Here is a 20,355-nt window from a genome sequence, read left to right as displayed (position 1 = left end):
CCAAAAAGCAAGACTTTGGGTTTGTACAGACTCCAACAGGTTAATGTTTCCAGCGCCTTTCCAGTGGTCTCAAAGTAGCTACAAGGTCATAATGCCAGTTCTGTTGCGTGTAGCGCTTTGTGCAGCTAGTTTTTTTTAAAGCATTCTGCATCCTGTGCTGACAGGTGCTCTTATCGCAGGGAAATTCCCCCTAGTCCCAGCTTGAAACAGCAACGCCACAGTGAACATTCATCCGCTACAGCTGGATGAAGTTATAGCTCTGACTGCTATTTAGACTTCTCCACTCAACTCATACACCAAGAACTTGGAAAGGTTTCATCCAGGCTGGACCCTTGTGATAAAAGGATTGAAGGAACAGAGCGCAGGATTAGCATGACAGATGAATACATTGCAGTGTTTTCCCATGGCATCATCCAGCCTGCCTCATCAAGGTGCTAGATGATCTTGAAAAGACAGATCTTATTATACCTCACACCCGCTGTTTTTCCTTAGGATAAAGGATTTGAAAGAGCTATTCTGGAGCTCTGGGCAGAAAGAATCTGAGCAGGTGAGAGTGCCAGAAAGAGTCATTACTTTATTATCCAACTGGAATATCCACAAGTACAAACAGCTGTTAGAAAACTCTATGGGGAAGGTGTTGTTTTACTACTACAAGATTAATACTTTTATAAAGATTCTCTGGGCTTCTAAGACAGCAAGTGGAATGCATGTATTTTACATAATCTTTATACCAAACATATTTTAGTCACTAACAGCTCAAATAACAAATTAACGATGAATGGTCACAATAATTACTTCCTTGCATCCAAAATTAGGGCCAATTATTCCTTTTGCTCATTATCTGGGCACTGCATTTTAATAAGAATCACAAATGTAGAGCCTTCCTGACACCAGACTGTATAAAAACAATACGAGATCAACAACAGATCCGTAAGGACAACTAGATGTGGGACTTGTGAATAAGCGTGACGCACAGAAACCAGCTGTCAGAAAGATCAATGTTACAGGTCTCTAATGCAAAGCCAGCTTTGTTTTGTACAGTCAACATCTCAGACCAAGATCAAAAGGTGGCCCATCAGTAGCAATGATGTGATTTTCCTTTTCCTGCAGGAGAGGAGGTTAAAGTACTTGTGAAATGTTCTCTTCCACAGGTACAGTAAGTGACACATGAAGTACTATTCCCTACATGGACATCCTCTCTTCTGAACAGCTGTTGTTGCTAGAGGTTTATGAGCACGAGTTGATATTCCAGTTTCACATTTTTCTAGCTTCCATTTTAAAATAGCAATTTCTCCAAGAATTATTTAATTGGGGCTGTGACTTATTTTTTTTTTTTTTGTGAGAGGAAGAAGATAAGGCACAGAACATAAGCCCAAGATGACTGTATAGAAACTTTCTTGCATGCAGAGATTTATGCTTTTGTAGCTGTAAGCATTGCATTCCCTACAGTCATGGTTATCACATTCTGTTCTCTCCATGCTCCATTTTCCATTTAAGAACTTACTCTCCAATTCTATTAAGTGGATATATTCTCCCACTTCTGCAGAAGAAGTTATAGAAGATTACTGTGGTGCTATGTCTTCCTAAGTGCCTGCGTAACTCATGGCATACCAGTAAATGACAACAGGTCACTAAGCTTTGAGCGAAGAGTCTCTCAGTTACAAGCAGATACAGAAGATAATTTTGCTAAAGTAGTTAAGGACACAGAAAGGCTTTTCAGGACATCTTGCTCTTGCCCTTCCCTTTTTCCTTGGAACTAAAGCAGATAATCCACATGGCATTATCAAGCAGTGTTTCCCATTAATTTCCAGTAGTTCAAGCAATGAGCTACTAACTCTTTCAGAAGGCTATTCCACAACCTAACAGACTTCAAAGACTCTGCAAATATATACCAGCAACTAACTTTATTAGTCAGCAGGAGATACCAGCAGGACTGACATACAAGCTACAGAGAGCACATCTGTCAATAACAGGTTGCTACAGACGCTCTCGGAATGAGGCATCTTGAAAGAGATCCAGCAATAAGGTCTTTCGAAATGTCTGATGATAAAGATCTATTATTTTAGCTTCTGATGGTCACTAGTAGATGTTAAATCTGGCAAGAAATGTGATTTTTGATTCTGACAAGGTTTACAGTTAGTGTTACTTGAATTATCTAAAGGAACTTCTTGTTTGCCCATTCCAGATAAACTAAATACATTTCCATTAAAGTGTCTTTTACAATAAGAAACTGATTAAGTTATAATTGTGGGTTTTCATGTCTTTTTTTTTTCCTTCTCTGAAAGACTTCTAGATCCATATAGACACAACTCATTAATAAAAGTATTTTCTTCAGGCTGCCAGTCCTCCAAACTCAATTTATTATCTGAGAGTCACTGCATCCAGCCTCAGCCTAGTTATTACCAGCCAAACATTCTGAGAGCCAAATCAGGGTTCACTGACACCTAATCAACGCCACTCTCTTGTTCATTGGGTTTTTTTTTTATTAGTAGCGCAACAATGGTCTCTATCAACAAGTTCCTCAAATATCAGTTTTGAAATAACTAGATGCATTAACAACCTCTGCACAAAAGACGGATATTAAATTGACAGCATTGTAAAGATGCTGTAAATAAAGAGGACAGTCAAAAAAAAATCAAGCAAGAAGAGACAAATCACCTTAAGTGACAGGGATAATAGGATCAAACATAAGAAACACTAAGAATTTTTGCTATAAGCCTGGCACACACTGCTTGGAAACAAGAGGAGACAAGACAAATGCAGGTGCATTAGAGAAACACAGAGAACCTACACTAGCCAGTGACCAACTGAATGAAAAAAGCAACTATGACCCTAGCATACATCTGATGGTGTACCTCCAAAATCCATGGATCCATCAGTGCTTTTGAAAAGATACTTGCAAGGCTCCTTGTGTGGACACCTTTAATTGGTTGTGTTAAAAAAAAAAAGTACTTGAAATCAAACAGGAACAGGTGCAGAACAGGACCACTAAGACCAGGAGAATCGAAAAGATTATTAGCAGATCATCTATGAAACAATGTGGGGATTTTACTGCAAGGGGAGGCTAACTTGGCCACCTTCTGGTATAGATGAGAACACCGTCTAGCACACATCTCAACTTAAAATACCCACGTTTTCCCAACAAATGTACTTACTTCAAAATTTACAATCTGTTACATTACACCTATGTTATTCTTGCCTTTTCTTCCTTTGTAGTACCTTGTCCAAAAACCTTATGGGACACACATCTCTTCCTTGGCAGCCTTCACTTTATTGTTCCACTCTCCCGCCCTTTTTAAATTACCACTTTTTTTAGCCTAGGCCTGAGACAAGGTTTCCGTCCTCGTTTACTGCCTACGAACACCATCAGACTCCCAGCTCTGTCTAAGCTTTCAGACATTGTTGTGGCCATGGGGGTCAGGGCACATGGGAATACCAGCCTTTCTGCAGTGACGTGAAAGGCAGCGCTGGTGGTTGCTGCCTCCCAGGTGGGACTGACGATCTGTTCCAACAGAGAGTCAAAAGAGATTAGTTTAAACCACAGACGATTTAATCTAACCTGTCTGATTTCAGACTGGAACAGAGACGCAGAAGCAGTCATCTGGCCATCCCTGGACTCAGCTGGGAGATGGCAACCCACAGGGACGCTTCCCCAACAAGACAGGAACCTGCCTGCGTGAGCGCATCTCTGCCAGAGAGTTAAACTAATCTGTTTGTGCCTCATTTACCTATTGGAATGAGCTGAATATTTTGATAGCAGAGCAGCAGTAGGAGAACAGCCTGGCATACTTTCCATGACAATCCCCCAAGAAGCTGTAAGATAGCATAGAGTGAGAAGCAACCTGTCGCTACATCCCGAGCCCAGGAAAAAAGAGAAAATAATGCCCAGGGCTCAATTATCAATTTTCATAACAGACAGAAGTTACCCGTAGGTTGCCACAAGGCTCTGAATGAGCATCCACGTTTCTGAATATCTTCACAAGGGATTTGAGAAATGGAGCAAGTAGAAAGGAGACAACTGTTACTGGCAACAAAAATTCTTAGCTGAACATGATTTCCAGTACCAAAGTCAGCGCTTATAAACTGCTGAGTAAGCTTGGAATAAATCAATTGTGTGAGACACGTAGGTCTGAGAAGTCTTTTTACAGGATATAACTGCACACTTACTACTACAACCACACACTTAAAACTTCCAGCTACCTAATACTTGTCAATATGTAGCCTGCATTACAGCTTTTGTAAAATTCTATAGAATATACTTCCTTCTTGTTTGTTTGACACTTAAAGCTCACTTGTTTTTACCTGGTAAGTCCTTCCTGAATCGCAGGTGCTGCTTTTGGGTATTGTGATATCATTGATGCCATTAGCTTGCTGATAAGAACATGACAACATCCCATCCTGTTACAGATGTTATCTCATAGGACCTCATTTGAGAGGCAATATGCAGAAACAGCTGCTTGCTGTAAAAGGAAAATGTTCTCAAGATTAAGAGGTCAGTACCTTTTCAGACACAAGGTTTTATGGGAGTGCACAGCTCGGCATTAACTATGTGATATTTCATATAAAACTTTTCAAAGGTTTTATTTCTTGCTTCATAAACTTGTGGAATGAACCTGGATGTTAACCTTAGTGCATGCCAGTCTTCTGACGGAACTTGCTATCACAGATACATTATATGGTTATGTACCATTAGTTAATCATTTAAACAGAGATAAGAAATGGAAATTACGACATTTGGGTCTGATATGTTCTACAGATCTGCTGACTCTCCCGTTTGGAGGAGAGACCAACAAGACTTAAAACTTTGGCTCAGCTGAGAAAATTATTTCTTTGTCTCTCATTCATAGCCAAGAAAGTCTTTCTTGTTAAATATTATAAAAAATAAACTATAAGACTAATGTTCTTATCGAATCCAGCCTTTGAAAGTAAATAAATAAAATGAAGAGAACCAGGAGTTTCACACCTGGACTGAGATGATAGGCGTTCTATAGATACCAAAAATTAAATAGCTGAAAGAGTTCTTCAGATCCTGTGGCAGCCTAGGTATTGACAGCATGGGACATAACAGTGATGTAAGTAAAACAGTCTCTGTAAATTTTCTTGGTCTAACTGAAACAGATCGCCAGTTCTGCTCAATCTTCTGTGTGCTATGGGATGAAGAGACCATCTCTTTCCCCTTGAACTTTTTAGATTCTTCTAGCCACTGTTCAGTACCTGGGAAATGACTAAAGTTCTTAGCAGGATGACAGGGCTCCTAAATTGACTTACCAGACCAATACTAGGCGACCTGCTGTCAAACAGCACAATACACTCTTTCCTCGTGAACACTGTTTATACCTTAATAGCATAAGTTCACGTGAGCTGGGATTTACATTCTTCTAGCTGACAACCTAAACTTCTTAATGAGGCCACTATGAGTAATTGGCTTAATGTTTCCCTTTTTAACAAGCGTGGGACATGCCACAATCTAACACAAAGCTAACGCACTCAGGCTTCTTCATTTCTCTGTGCATCACTGTATTTCAGGACATTTCCCTAAGCAGTAAAGCACGTGGAGGCTCACTGTGCTGCAGCTCTTGGAAATGCAGTGGTTACAGAGGTCCATTAACTGCCTGCCTCACACAGAAAGAAAGTACTATTTGGATTGCTTGTGTAGAGAGCAAAGAGCAGGAGTAGGATCTCTGCCATCACAACAGTCTTCCCTCCCAGGGAGAGACCAAATGAAGTTGGAGCAGTTAATGAACATGAAACATGTAGAGGAAAGACCTGTCCTCTCCTGACCCGAAACATGGAGAGAATACTACCAATCCCAGGAACGCAGGGTATGCGGAACCTTAATTCATTTACACAATCAGAACCAGTACATCCAAAGTGATTCAATTTCCCTCCTATAATTGTTTCAATTTTGCAACACATTGCTAGAAATTCTTCTTGGCAAAAAGATGCAAAAGCAATGAAGACAAACATGAGCCAAAGTACAATGATCTGACTGATCCTTTTGTAACTAACCAAACATAAACAAGGATTAAACATAGCTAACTTCTGTTTACTATTCCAATAACAAAATCACTTTTAGAAGAGTGTTTACAAATAGGGCATATTGTTTCAGGCCTTCTGAGATCTAGCTCTCTGCAGAAATAATTTGTAACAGTCAAATGTTTATCATTTACAGCACTTCAGACAGGGTAACCCCAGGAACTGGAATGCAGCTGGCAGATGGTGAAAGAAATTAAGCTCATGACATGGTTCAGTAAACAGCAAATTACGATAAGGTGGAGGTGCTTCCCACCCTGGGACAACTGCTGCACTCAGGAACTTTCTATGGCTCCACTGAAACACACCAAAACTTCCCTGACTTCTGACAGCGCAAAGCCAGCCAGTAAAACTTAACTTGCCAGGTTACCTTGAGACTGAAACCCAGGGTGCACGCAGCCCTCTCCCAGCTCTTCCATCTGTCCTCTTTACCAGGAGCTGCTCTCCTGTGGAGCCTGGCAGCGCTCTCCAGGCAGATAACGACACGCCACATGATTAGGAGTCTGGGATAGGGTATAGGGGATTTGCATAGATCTGTGCTGGAAATTGAAACTGGAGATGGTATTTTCATTTAACCTACTTAAAAACAAAGGGAAACGAAACTGAATATATTCAGTGTCACTTGGACATGACTGTACGCTCTGGGTTACAGGGGAGTGAAAGAAGACTGCTTGCAGAGCATTAAGGGACCAGTCACAATTAGATAGCTTCCCAGTTCTGGAAATCAAAACCTGTAACTGAATGTCCAAGTTGGAAAGTCCTGAGAGAAGGGACTGATAACATACGTTGTATTTAAGCCTCCTTCCTTTCCCAAAGCATTGATAAACTCCTCCCTGTCCCTTGAAGACACTTGTTTGCACTGCTTTTCCCTGTCTTCCTGTGGGGTGGAGACTGCTGGAAACCACAGACTGAAGGTATACTTTGATGTACAGGCAACTAGAGACAAACAGTGTTATTGTCACCTTTCCTCATACAGCTGCAATGCTGAACATACAAGGAGTCTCGTGGAAGGACACCATGTAGACACTCCTGCAATCAGCCTGCTGCTGTGTTCTTCCACGCTGACATCCTTCCTACTCACATTTCATATAATCTCCCTATTTAAAAAGCTCTGTAATTCTCAACATTACCACTGAATAATATATTTATTAATTTGTTAGTGCCACTACCTGTCCCCGAGGCTTTTCCTGGGAATGTGTGTCAGCTTATTGATTCTAGCCCTCCCCTCCCTGCACTGCTTTCCTCCTCTGCCAGGCAGGCAGGAACGTTCTTCTGTGCTGTTTCAGGTCATAATTGGAAAAAAGATAGAAATGTTCAATATGACTCATACATAATTCAGCTTATCAACTACCACGGAGAAATGAGAAGAGAAGGTCTATGCATGTCTATTTCTCCTACTACCAACAGGAGAAATAATTTCCAGTTACACTAAGTATACGTAGTTTGGTCACAACAGCATCTGCAGTTAGAAGGGAAAAATGAGAGACACGGGAGTAGAGAATGAAAAGGTAGTAGGGAACCGAACTGTTAAAAGAGATTCACTTATGTGAGAATTCCCAGTTCCTCCAGGAGGCTAGACTTGCTTCTCTCTTAATATTCAGAATGGAATAAGTTGGCAATTAGAAAGGATTATCTGCCTCTGATCTGTAAAACATCGCAGAAAACTAAATAAAATAAAGCTCCAGATTAGTTAGCTACAAAGACATCTAATAACAGCCTGCTAAACCCTGACTGTGACTTCTGGATTTAATGTTAAGGCCTATGTTCTAAAGAGCAAATTGTGAAGAAGCATTAAAACTTATTGTTATAAAGGATTTTTAATGTAAAAATCAATATGTGCTGTGTATTTAGCAGCATGTAACCACGAGGACATCTATGATAGAGCTTTGTCATCCACCAGGGACCACTGCATCAGTCAAATTCTTGAAAGGAAGTGCAGAATGTCTGCATCATTCAAACTGCCACCTGAGAGCAATTACAGAAATTATTTTAACCCCAGAAGCAGAAGGAAAATCCAATCCTAGTTGACAAGTCTTGAGGGTATCAAGGGTTCTATGTGAAATGTGTCATTTTCAAATACCTCTACAAAATTCATGTTAGGAAAGCGATGGCGTAACAGGGAGGTGGGGCACTTACAACTATTTTTTGGAGGCCATTGAGGCTAAACATAACCACAACCAGGGCACTGAGTTGTAATATCCACTTTGCTAACATGTAAGCAAACAAAGGAATATTAATAATAAACAAATTTCACACTCCCAAAATGCAGGAACAGCATAATCTAAGGCAGACAACACAGAACAATAAGATAGCATGACTTTTCTATCCATAGAAAATCTTGGAAAAGAGAAACAGAAATCATTTTTTCTTAAATACAGATACATCATTACAGAACTCATGTTCTTTGTCAGTTAAGAGGCATACGTATCTCTTCATCTTCCGTAATCAAGTTCACAACCCTATATGCATGAGCACATACAAACTGTTATACAGCAAATGTTTCTTAATTTTACCCATTACAAGAGTGCCCAGCAAGGGGTCAATACTCTTTAGTTAGAGAGGAAAACACAGCCCCAAAGCCTGCAGATCATTTTTGGCTTTATGGGATCATGTTCAACTAGTGTTACTCCCGAGTAAAGGAAGTTTCCAAACAGAAAAGCAGGCTCTGTGCTTGACTGGTAGTGACTTTTGCTTCTGTGGCTCTTAAACTGTGTGCACGCATGTCTTTTCCTGTCCCTGGTGTTTCCTAACATTCCCTATTTATGTTGTGGTCTGCAAGTTTTACCTCATCAGGAAATCAGCAGGAGCACCACAGAGCTGAGAAATACTGTTGTGCTCCTTTATGCAACGCATGTCTCTGTGGGCCTTTGAACATTTAACACGGAGCATATAAATTATTAGCATGTGTGTGCATGTGCATACATATCTAAGAAACATAAAGGTAACTGCAACCAAAGGAAACAGGAACGTGCTTGAAACAGTTGGGTATTCAAGTATCTAGTATCACAAAAATCCAGTTGCAAGAACCATTTAAATGCAGATCTGCAAGTAAACTGCTGAAAGAGCTCCACTGAGCTTTACACACTCACATACATGGCTGCAAAGGCAACAAGTAACGAAAAAGCGCTGATTTTTTTCCCCAATAATTTTCAAGTCTATAGCACCTGTTATCCTCTTCTTAATAATACCTCTACAGAAGCGCAAGCTGATCCTTTAAGATGCCCCACCTCCAGAAACAAGATACACAATCACATCAAGTATTGAATGATTTCTATGATTCCCATCACCACAGCGTCTGAGCACATTACAGTTGTTTAATGTATTCTTTGTCACAGAGCAGAGAGGAAAATATGATTACTTCTATGCTGGAAATGGGAGAACAAGGGACAATAGGTAACTTGTCATGTATGGCTGCCACACTCACCAGTGGGATAACCAGTCTCCGCTGGTTCAAAATCATACAACAATAAATGCTTTCCAGTCCAGTTTTTTTGTTACTCAAAAGTTTCTACATCAATCCATATATACCAAGCAATTTGCCTAAGCCTTTTCCTACTTGTCTTAGTAAATGCAGGTAAAAACAACCCATTCAGCCAAATGCCCCGGATTTGTAACACCTTGCTACATTTACAAAATCCTATATATAAACAAATACTACAACAGATTGATGTGCTGAAAAAAAATACATTTCCTTAAAAGCACACAATAATTTTGACAATCTAATATAAAAAACTCATCAACTGATCACAAGCCTTTTTATATCTAATACACTGTTGTTCCACAAAACATTCCATTTAGAAGAAACAACACAGCAAGCAAAATAAAACCTGCTCATATAGCAGACAAGGATCAAAATCTTTTCTTTAACGGGAGAAACACAGTACAAGTTGTGACCACAGTGAAAAGTAAACCCAGATAAATTCCACATCAAACTCAAAATCTGAAGATTAACCAGAAAATCTATTCAACAACTGTGCTGATTTAATCCAGAAGGTGCAGCAACATAGATTAAGTTTCTGACTGTCAGATACAATTCTTAGATACCCTGAAGATGGGTATCATATCAAAGCAAACAGATGAGAAAAATATACAAATATCTCTTTAGCTAGCCCTCCAAGTTAGAAATGACACACCTCAATCAGACAATACAACTAAAACACTTTAAAGGAAGTCCAGAACCTGAAACCCTTTCATGACTGTCTCAAAAATATTAGGTTCTATCACTAGGAGAAATTATCGCAAATGATACAGGAAGTACACAGCTTTTCCAAACCAAGCCAGAATATCACCATGTCATTTAAAAGCACCACACCAACATGTAGCTACCAAAGCCAAAGCCATGTCTTCTGCCACCTAAGGCATGAAAAAATTTCCAACTTACCTTCCAACACTGTTAATTTGGCACTCGTGTTTATCTCCCCAACACTATTGGTTGCTGTGCACTCATAGATAGCTTCATCTCGATGAACACGCAAGGGCTGTATCCGCAGAACTGATCCTGATCCATCATCAAACTCAATAACCTTTAACAATGAAAAGAAAGCACTTCTTCACTTACATCTTCTGGAACAAAACCTGAAAGTCTAAACAATCCAGGGGTTAAAAACCAAAAACCAAACCGAAACAAGCCCTGTAAACTATAAAATACCATGCAATTAGTCAAGTATTCCAAGTCCAGAAGTGCAAAAATTTCAGAGTCAAGAACATATTTGTCCTTTGAGGAGGCCAGAATAAATGAGGATCCAATGAGGTTCTTCAGGAATCAATTAAGGTTGACAAATCATCAACCTGGTAATAAAGATGTGGATCTGATGATTTAAAGCATCTGAGCCATATTTGCACTAATGGCTTTACTAATCACACTGTTAGCAATTTAGTGCCAACTTTCACCTTGATGGAAGAGCAGAATGATATACTCCTGTGGGACTAGCAGGAAAACAGTAACAAAACTAGAATAAAACCTCGAGCACCTACAGTGCATGCTAACTCCAGCAGAAAGTGAGGATTTTTAATGTCCTTCAGCATCGGGTACTTTGCAACTCTAGCATAATCAACAATGATGTAATTACAATTCCTTCCCCAGCATAATAAATTAAGTCCTTAATAAATCATTGCCTTTCCATCCATCCTGCTAAGCTGTAACATGCATTACTCTAACTCCTACATGGAAGAAAGAGGTATTTGTTATTTTGCAGCTGGATCAGTATAAGCTATTCCTTAATGGCAAGGCTGTGAAGGCACTGCCTCAGGCCACTATTAATGCCAAACTCATCCTTCTCCTATTACCGAGCACAGTAAAAGTTGGAAATATTAACTCTACTGCAGATGGTGACAGCATGAGGGAAAGGTACAAGCCTCCCTCCTGTCACTTGGGAACTGCAGGGGCAGATGAGGAGACTGAGCCTTACTTCATTCCAGACACATGTACGTCAGCCTAGGACCTGCATCACCCCCATGCAAAACCTTTACGCTGTTTTTAAGAGCCCTGTTTAGGAGTGCTTCTCGCAGCACAAAGCCCAAGTGAGTGAAAAGAGGAAGGAGAAAAATAACGTGCACCACAACACTCTGCAGTGACAGGAGAAACAGGAAGAAATCAAAAGGTAACCAAGACCACCAAAAATCTGTTATTCCTCATGCTGGAAGGAATAGCCCTTCTCTTCTAAGTAGTAGAAACAGCTTGCAAAACCCCCTAATTTGGGGTCATCTAGCAGGAGACAGGACTGAGAAGTGTGAACATCACCATACTACATTTTAAGAAATTAAAAATTTTTTTTTAAATACTCAATTTAAAATTAAATATGAAACTGTGACAACATGCTAAACTTGCTATAACCTTCACACAAGATAGGGCTACTGCCAAATTTTAAAACAAGACAAAGCCAGATGCAGAGGTTAATTCACATCAGTGATAAGGACTGAAAAGCTAAGAGAGGAAACAGCAGAAAAGCTCTTTTGCCCTTACTATCCTTCGAACAAGCGCTCTGTGTGAGAGGAAGGGAGCTACAACTACTGAAGACCTGACAGACACTGAGACCAGAAATGCTGTTCATTTGCTAACGATGGAAACCTCTTTTGTGTAATAACTCAGCATGTCTACATCAGATTTGTTTATTAATTTTTTTCATTTCAACTGAATTCCAATTTTCTTCCAAATAAAGACTAGCTTAGTAATGAGGTAAAATTAATAGTTATCTATGAAAATAAGAAAGATATTATTCAGTCTCCTAACACAATAAATTACCTCAACTATGTATCAAAACTGATGTGACTAAAGGTATGGAATTGCTTGTAGAAATGCATACAATATGGCATTAGCCCTCTGATCAGTCACAATGAGTATAAAATTCACTATAAGGTTATATTTACTTACAAATCATAATGTTTAAATGGTTACTATACAACAAAATTTAACCTTTATTAGGGAAAAATAACAATTAAAACAAGATTAAAATCGATTACTTTAATCGAAGTTTTCTGCTCACATATAAAATCACAATTAAAATTGGTGACTTGAATCAATCCATTCTGGTCAGTAAAGTCATCTTGTGCTCCAGTCAGAAAAGGAAAAACATCAAAGATGTGATTAGAGGAAAGGCAGTAGAATGGTGGAAGGGTCACATTTCCAAGGGCAGTTTTCGAGAAAAGAACCCAACTCCAAAAAAGGAAAGTGGAGAAAAAGGTGGAGAAAGTCAGTGAAAATATGTTTGCTATTTAAAATATGAACCAAATTGGACCCTTTTTCAAAAGGATTTCTGATACCTGCTCTTCCCTTCTCCTTTCACTCAGACTTTAGTTCACAGGAAAGTCAAATTACCCCTCAAGATGACTTCATCATTCCACTTCCAAGTGCATTTTGTCAGAGGGATGGCAGTAGCCGGGACTTTAGAAAGCCTTCCAATAGCATTTTGGCACCCCACTTTCGAATTTCACTGGGGATAGCAGGCCAAGGAGGTGCCTTATCAATTTTCACAACAAAATTACTGCTAGATGCAACTCTTATCTGCCACTCAATTCAGTGTAAGCCCCAGTCTCCCATCTGAAGAAGGATCTCCTACGTCTGTGCTTCCAGCATCACGTTCAGAGGACACCTGCTCTACAGACTGCATTGCTGCAGGGAGGAAACTGTATTGTAGTGATGCAGAGATACCCAGGTTGCAATGACGATTATTGGACAATTGAGACCTGCAAGCATTAGATTGATTACCAATTTTTTTTTTTTTTTTTTTTAATTACCTCAAACCGCTGAGAACTGACTTTCTTCCCCTTCTTCATCCATGTGATACGAGGTTTGGGCTCTCCTGTTGCCTGACACACAAAAGAGGCCACTCCTCCAGAAATCCCAATCTGATCTTCAGGAGCTTTCATAAACGTTGGCTTGCCTGGAAAAATAACCATATCACCCCCATGAGAACAAAATATCAGATAAGCACGGAACGTGTCATGTTAATCTAAACTATAAGATAATTGGTGCTTCTACCACAAATCCAGGTTGAATGGCCTCTGCCACACAAATTCAGCGCAGACTGCAACACGACAAGCACCGTTTCTGCTTGAGTACTTTTTTCTCCTGAAATGAATAAAGTCCATCTGGCTTGCCCTTAAATGAGGGCAATAGAGGGCTCCCCCCAGCCTCCAGGGCATTCATTCAGGTATATCACAATTTAGAACCATTTTTACGGTTTATTTTTTTAATAAATGGATTTTTGCAGGTTTATAACATGGTCATAGCACTGGAAATTACAGAACAGCTGACACACCAAACCTACAAAATGTACCATACGTTGACATTAGTTTTCCTGAAAGCTGTTAAGACATTCATCAAAATTAACAGATACAGTTTTAAGTACACAAATAACAACCTTTAATTTCATTTTATATGTGGATCAACATAAAAATCCTACAGTCTGTAAGCATCTGGAAACCCGTACAGGCTGGCCTATGCTTGGTAAGAAACTAATCACTAAAAGTGAAAGTCAGCAAAGAAACCAAAGTGACATTCAGGCCTGAAACACTCAGCAAAAATAATAATAAAAAAACCATGTAATATTTTAATAATCAATAAAAGAAGTTTCATGAAAATACAGTTGTGCCTTCTGGATTTACATGACAGACTTGGATAAATAAAACTAGGCATCCAGGCTGAACGTTTATATTTTTCTTCTATGCTTACTGTACAAGAGAGTTTTGCAATATGTGATCTGAGGGTCATTTTGAAACGCTGCTTTGTCCACGTGAGAAGTGTTTGATGATCTTGTATGCCTACAAAGCACTAAAACATTTAACTCCACAGAGGGAGTTAATAGACTCCGCCCATGATGTCCTTCAGTGCACAGGCCGCACTAGGGCCACGTTTCAAATACAATTGTGATCGACGACCTCAAAGATGAACCTGACCTATAAACGGGGCAGAGAGAGCTGATGGAATGTAGAAAGCAGTGAGAGGAGAAACCTGTGCAACCCCAAGACACCGAACCAATGTCCCCTGAGGAGCTGACACGTCCACATTCTGGACACATCCACGAGTATGTCCTTGAGGGAGAGGGGGACGACTTCTGTAAGCCCAGGTCGTTTAAACACTAAGCTTTTGATGAACTGAGAGCTGAGTTTCCTCGATCTAGGAGGGATACAGATTCAGCGACCCCAAAAGAAGACAATCTTTAAATGCATTTTCCTAATGTAGAAGAGATTAAAAAGCTAAAGGTGCAGTTACAAGTTACAGCTGAGCCAGTCCAGCAGCTTGCAGCCACTGAAGAGGGCTGAGGGCCTTGCTCTGCCCTTCGTCCCACTCGCCTCCCCTCCTTGCCTCCAGCCACCAGCACCCCTACAAGCAGCTTTGGGGTCACCAGAGCCTTGGCGGAGCAGATTCAGGCCCCTAACCTGGCAGAAAGCCACTTTTTTTGTTTTTTTCCCTCCCTTCTTTCCAGGCAGGGTAGGGAGCACAGTGGCTCAGGGCAGGATCAGACAGAGCTGGGGGGGCACTAGAAGATGGCGCCCCTCCCTCGCCTCGGCAGCTGCAAGCTGGCACTGGCCGCCTGAAGCTGCGGAGTGCAACTCAGCCTTTCAACAGCCATCTCTGAAGGCTTTGCTAAAACTGCGAGACCCTCTTTAATCCCAGTTTCACCTTCTGCTTCTGCCTGTGCTAACTGCTTAGGCAGACCCCCACTGTCCCTGCGGCGTGGCACGGGAGCATTCAATGCTAAGGGACATACTCCAATTGCTGCTTTTGACAAAGCCCAGGGGCTAGGCTCCGCCCTAATGCAATGTGTGTGGACCACACCAGGGAGCCTGCTGAGGGCCCAGGACACTTCCTGCTCCACACACACACCACCACTGTCTGCACGGGGTGCAGGTGTCAAGGTGGTGTCGGGGGGGGAGCTGCAGGGGGGTCTCTGTGAGGAGACGTCAGGGCTGTCCCATCCACAGCCACTTCCACAATGGCCCCACAGAACGGCACCGTCAAGCTTGTCATGGCGGTGCCCCTATGGTAACAGGTTTAAGAAGGGGCAAAATGCCTCACAGCAGTGAGAGTGAGGTAAAAAGTGCGAGAAACAGCCCTGTGAGCACCCAGGTCAGAGGGGGAGGAGGAGCTCTGGGCACCCGGGCAGAGACTCCCCTGCAGCCCATGAAGACACCACGGTGGAGCATGTATTTCCCTGTGGGCTGCAGCTGGGTGGGCATCTGGCAGCCAGCCAAGGTCAACCCACCACAGCTTCAGAGTGAAGGACAAGCTCAGACCAGTTGGCACCACATGGAGAAGCAACCACCAGCTGAGGACATGCTTAGCAGAGAGGGGCTGCTGGCATGCTACTCCTGAGGCAGCAGGACAGCAGGCCCCTTCAAAAGGAAGTCACAGCTGAGACACTAAGCTGCAGGCCTGGACCTCTACTACTGCTGCTTGCTTGGCTTTATTTCCAAAAGGCCTTTGCAGACAGTGGATCCACCAAGGTCAGCGCTATTCACGCAGATGTGGATACGGATGCCCTGTCCTCAACAACCTTCTGAAAGAATATCACAGACATGACCACAGAAATTCATCACACACAGGCGTACTGAATTTTGCTATCCTTGGTGAAGGGAGCCCTGAGGATTGTGCAAAGAAAATAACTCAAAACCCAGAAAATGCCTTTTAGGACATGATGGTTGCTGTCTGCAGTCTTTGGCACATTGTCCTGACATGAACAGCAAGCAATTATTAAGCGTGTTTGCTTAACTGATGCTGATTTCACATATTTACTCATATATAATCGTGTCTGTTTCTACTTAGTTTGTATTTACATATATCTGTGTTTATTCACCTCTCATCTATCTCAGTGAAATGTTAATTTACTGTTCAGGCTGCTAGTGATTGCAGTGTGATTGACTGTTTTGCTACGCACTGTGCTGAGCTGATGTCTTGTATTGCATTTCGGCAGTTGATTTGTTCTTTTGATTTTCTGTTATTTACTCTGTGATCTTAGTAAAATAGTGTAAATTTTTCAAATGACAAATACAACAGAATCCAAAAAACTTTTGTCCTTGAATAATACAATGCAATTACATCTCTCACTGTACACCTACTCCACAGCTCATACACTGAGGACTTAGTTTACTTTTGTACATTTTAAAAAAATCAATACTATTAAAAAGCAGAACAAAAGGAAACTGAATGTTCACAGACAAGTAAAACCTAAAATACCTGCTGCCTTGTTCAGCTTGAATTTACATTGCTGTAATGAATCTTTTTCCCCTGCACATTTAATTGAGCAACACTGATTTCTGGAAACCATCTAAATCCACTGAGACTGGTCACAAAAGTATACCTGTATATAAACCAAATTCTCACACAGTCTGGGAAAGGGTATTTCTACAAAGCCATTTTAAATGTTTGTATGCCCTGAAGTTTTGAAATGGAAGGAAAGTACTAATTAAGCAAACCTAAAATCCTTATTGTCCTGGGGCCAGGACTCAGAGTCGGGCATGGGCATACATATATTTACACTGATTGGTAGCTGTCACAGCAAATCCCAAAACTTATCTCAGTGAGAGCTAACAGAAGTGTGACAGATCATCCATGAAAATCTTGGTGTCTGTGGAAAATGCATGTTACGTGGACTAGACTACCTCCACACCTCCCCTCCAATCAACATCTCTGTAACTACTGCCCGGAGGAGGCTGCCATGGGACACATCACTAGTTACGTCCAAAGGGAAGTAGTAACAACCACTAGGGACAGGGCCAGGTGATGGTCCAAGCAGTCTTTTTTAACCTGTTTTGAGTGTTTGCACTCTTAGGGTAGCCCTAGAAACACAACCAGAAAAAAATAAGGATGTACTGAAAACACAATATTTAACCCGTAACATAGTCCTTCTCTTTTTCCTCTCTTAAATTCAGAATGACCAGAGTCTCCACAGAAGATTACGCACATGCCAAGCTTGAAGTTAACTGTTTGTCGCTCAAACAAAGTACAAATAAATACAAGGAACTGAAATGTTTTTCACAGTGAAATCTTGTCTTTTCCCTGATGACCTAAGGTCCAGGCAAAGCTGAAGATTTTTTTATTGAAAGTTTAAAAAAAGAAAAAAAGAGTGATCAGATTCCAAAGACAAATTTGTGAAATATCAGCTTGAGAGAGAACCTCCAGAGTATCTTGGGTGACAGCAGGGAGAGATGCCGGATGGCTGGGTGCCCATCGCACCCACCTTCGCTTACTCCACCGTGTGGAGTAACAACTCCAGACTGGTATATTTGTCATTCGATAATTCCAAGTCCAAACAACTCCAGCCTCTCTGCTCAGTGTCAGATCCCTGGAGCGCGTTCAGTCCTCACCCTCTAAACTAATTCTTGGTCTTCACTTCGTAGCCAAGTTCCCACTACACCAGGAGTGGAAATTACTGCTATCATAATTTCTGTTCACTCATAAGCTTCAGGCAGGAGAATGGGAAAACTTTCACCTTCTTGGTTCAAGTTTTCCCTCTTTGGTCTTTGCTCAAAACGAAATTATTCTACAGAGCTTATGGGAACAACACAGTTCTGAGGAGGAAGACTGTGAAAAATAGAATATTTTCTTAGAAGAGAAAGAAACAGGCTTCATCTTATTTGGCTGGGGGCTGAAAAATAACAACTTGCTCAGACATGCTCTCCATTGAGAAACTTTCTTTAAAAACCAAACATTTCAGAAGAAAAGGACTTTCCTTTCACAGTTGATAGTGTTGAAAAAGTCACTTGTTGAGCAATCACAAATTCCTGATAATCCTATGAAGTGAATCACAAGGAGGACCTCATGGTGTGGAAGAGATGCTAGCAGAGATTGAGGCACACATGAGTCTACTTCACTATGCTGGAAAACAGCAGCAAACTCATGCAGCATCCTGGGCTGAGCGAGGGTGTGTGGTGATTTCAAAAAGAAATGCTCCCTTGAACTACATTTTAAGAGGTCCACAAGAACATGAGTAGAGAAAGCCAGAGAGAACAGTACAAGCAGACAAGTGTAGGTATGTGCTCATCAGTAAGGCTGCTGTCTGCCCTCCCCCAGCAGAAGCAAATGTGATGGGTTTGGGAGGGGAACCTGAAGCCCTCAAAGGCAGAATCTCTGGTCTGCTTGGAGAGCCACTGACACAGCCTTCCCGCAGGGCACCTCAGAGTGAGGGACAGCCAACCATGACGATGCACCTCTCTCACCCATATTTTACACTTAAAATCCCTGTTATTCTCCTCTATTCTAGACAATTTGCTTATTGTGAAACAATTGTTATAAATCAGAAAACCATCTCAGGAGCTATTTTAAAATTTGCCCTACCAAACACTTGTAGCAGAGGAGTGACATTTCAGTTCTCTTTTTCAGGTTTTCCTTTCTCTACCAAAGCAGTTCAGAGTCACTTCATCACATGTGTTGTTTTTAGGCCGTGCAACTTCTCCGTGAACGCAAAGGACCTTCCTAGGGAGAAAAGTCTCTTTTGCCAGATTTCCTTCAAGGCTGAGGCACGGAGGTGTAGCCTCCCTCTAACTTGTCAAGGTGTCTTTTATGTGAACCACAGCCTTTGAGAAGTAACATATGATCTGCGTTACCTGACTTGAATATCAGCCAGAGCCTCGAAAAATGATGCTGGGTCATGTATATTTAGCACAGATCCTTGTATTTTGCCACACATTAAGCACACACCAGTCACATAAAAGATGCTTCCTTGTAATTTTTTAGAAGCCAAAAAATTTCAAGTGGCTGAAACAAAATATATGCCAACATAAATATGCTTCACATACCCAAATATTAACTTGTTTTATTTCAAAGACACATCATTAGATGGTTTCTTAAAATAAATGGGAAAATTAAAATGAATCCTGATGCTCTTTCAGTATTTAGCACCCACATCAAATATACCTCATCCAAAAATTTTAATTCAGAAACTGGCAATCAACACTGCTCCTCCTGTTCTTGTGGATGCTATTTTTCCAAAGTCGCACACAGGTTTGAGAAAAATGAATTATTAAACACATGTCTGCAATTAAGTGTTCTATGAACACTCACTCTCCTGCTGTGAGAGATTTTAAAGAAAAGTATCTCTGTGCTCATGCTACAAGGGCCCACTGTTATAAATAGAACAGAAGGGCAGTCAAAAATAAGACTGGCATTGTAGGAGAGGGGAACTTGTATTTTTATCTGAAAGCTTTTATGACTTGGGCTAAATTAAGATTGAAAGTAGTCTCCTTTGTGAAGGAAAAAATACAGTTATGATATGAGATGAACTAGATAAGCACATACAATAGGCATACATGGGTAACCTTATTTATGTGCCTGGGCTAAATGAATTAAAAGAAGTTATTGACACAAGCAGGAGAAGATCATAATGGGAATAGTTCTTGAGCCTGGAAATTGTGAAATTCAGGTTTAAATCCCTGCCTTTAACCTTCCCTGACACATATGCCAAGGCACAACCATGCCTCAGCTTCCACTGTAAAACTCGTCTGCTGTTCTCACATGGCTGCTGTCAGGACAAATACATGAAAAATGATGGTGCGGCTCAGTTGTTACATGACTGAGAAGGAAACCAAGAAGGACAGAGACTTTCTCACGTTCACAACGAACTTTGAAGAGGAAATAAAGTGGTCTAGAAGACAAAGGTGGCCCATTCTTATATATACTGCACAGGTATTTCTCTGTTTCCTCTGTGATCATGGACGACTGATATCTGTGCATGCATGGATGCCTACTGGAAGGATACTCTGGTGAAACCTACTCTATGATTTCTCTCCTTAGCATCTGCTACAGGGCAGGAGGCAAGCCAGTGGGCTCTCCAGCTATCCTTATGTTTAATGTCCTTATGTTTTCCTTTCAATATACCCACCTTC

General features: G+C 41.0%; 1 protein-coding gene across 1 annotated transcript in view; it reads right to left on the bottom strand.

Annotated features, from left to right (window-relative positions):
* The window catches only part of PTPRF (protein tyrosine phosphatase receptor type F), a 255,569-nt gene that overhangs the window by 189,598 nt on the left and 45,616 nt on the right, over window positions 1-20,355 (bottom strand). Inside the window, exons 2-3 of the mRNA XM_068406730.1 lie at window positions 13,267-13,412; window positions 10,415-10,556 (exon numbers count right to left, since the gene is read on the bottom strand). Coding sequence (XP_068262831.1) covers window positions 10,415-10,556; window positions 13,267-13,412 — 288 coding nt within the window. The remainder of the gene's footprint in view (window positions 1-10,414; window positions 10,557-13,266; window positions 13,413-20,355) is intronic.

The sequence above is a fragment of the Nyctibius grandis genome, chromosome 8 (genome assembly GCF_013368605.1).
Source record: "Nyctibius grandis isolate bNycGra1 chromosome 8, bNycGra1.pri, whole genome shotgun sequence".
NCBI classification, from domain to species: domain Eukaryota; kingdom Metazoa; phylum Chordata; class Aves; order Nyctibiiformes; family Nyctibiidae; genus Nyctibius; species Nyctibius grandis.
Note: the sequence above shows the minus strand (reverse complement) of the source record. Positions and strands in the feature narration are given on the sequence as shown.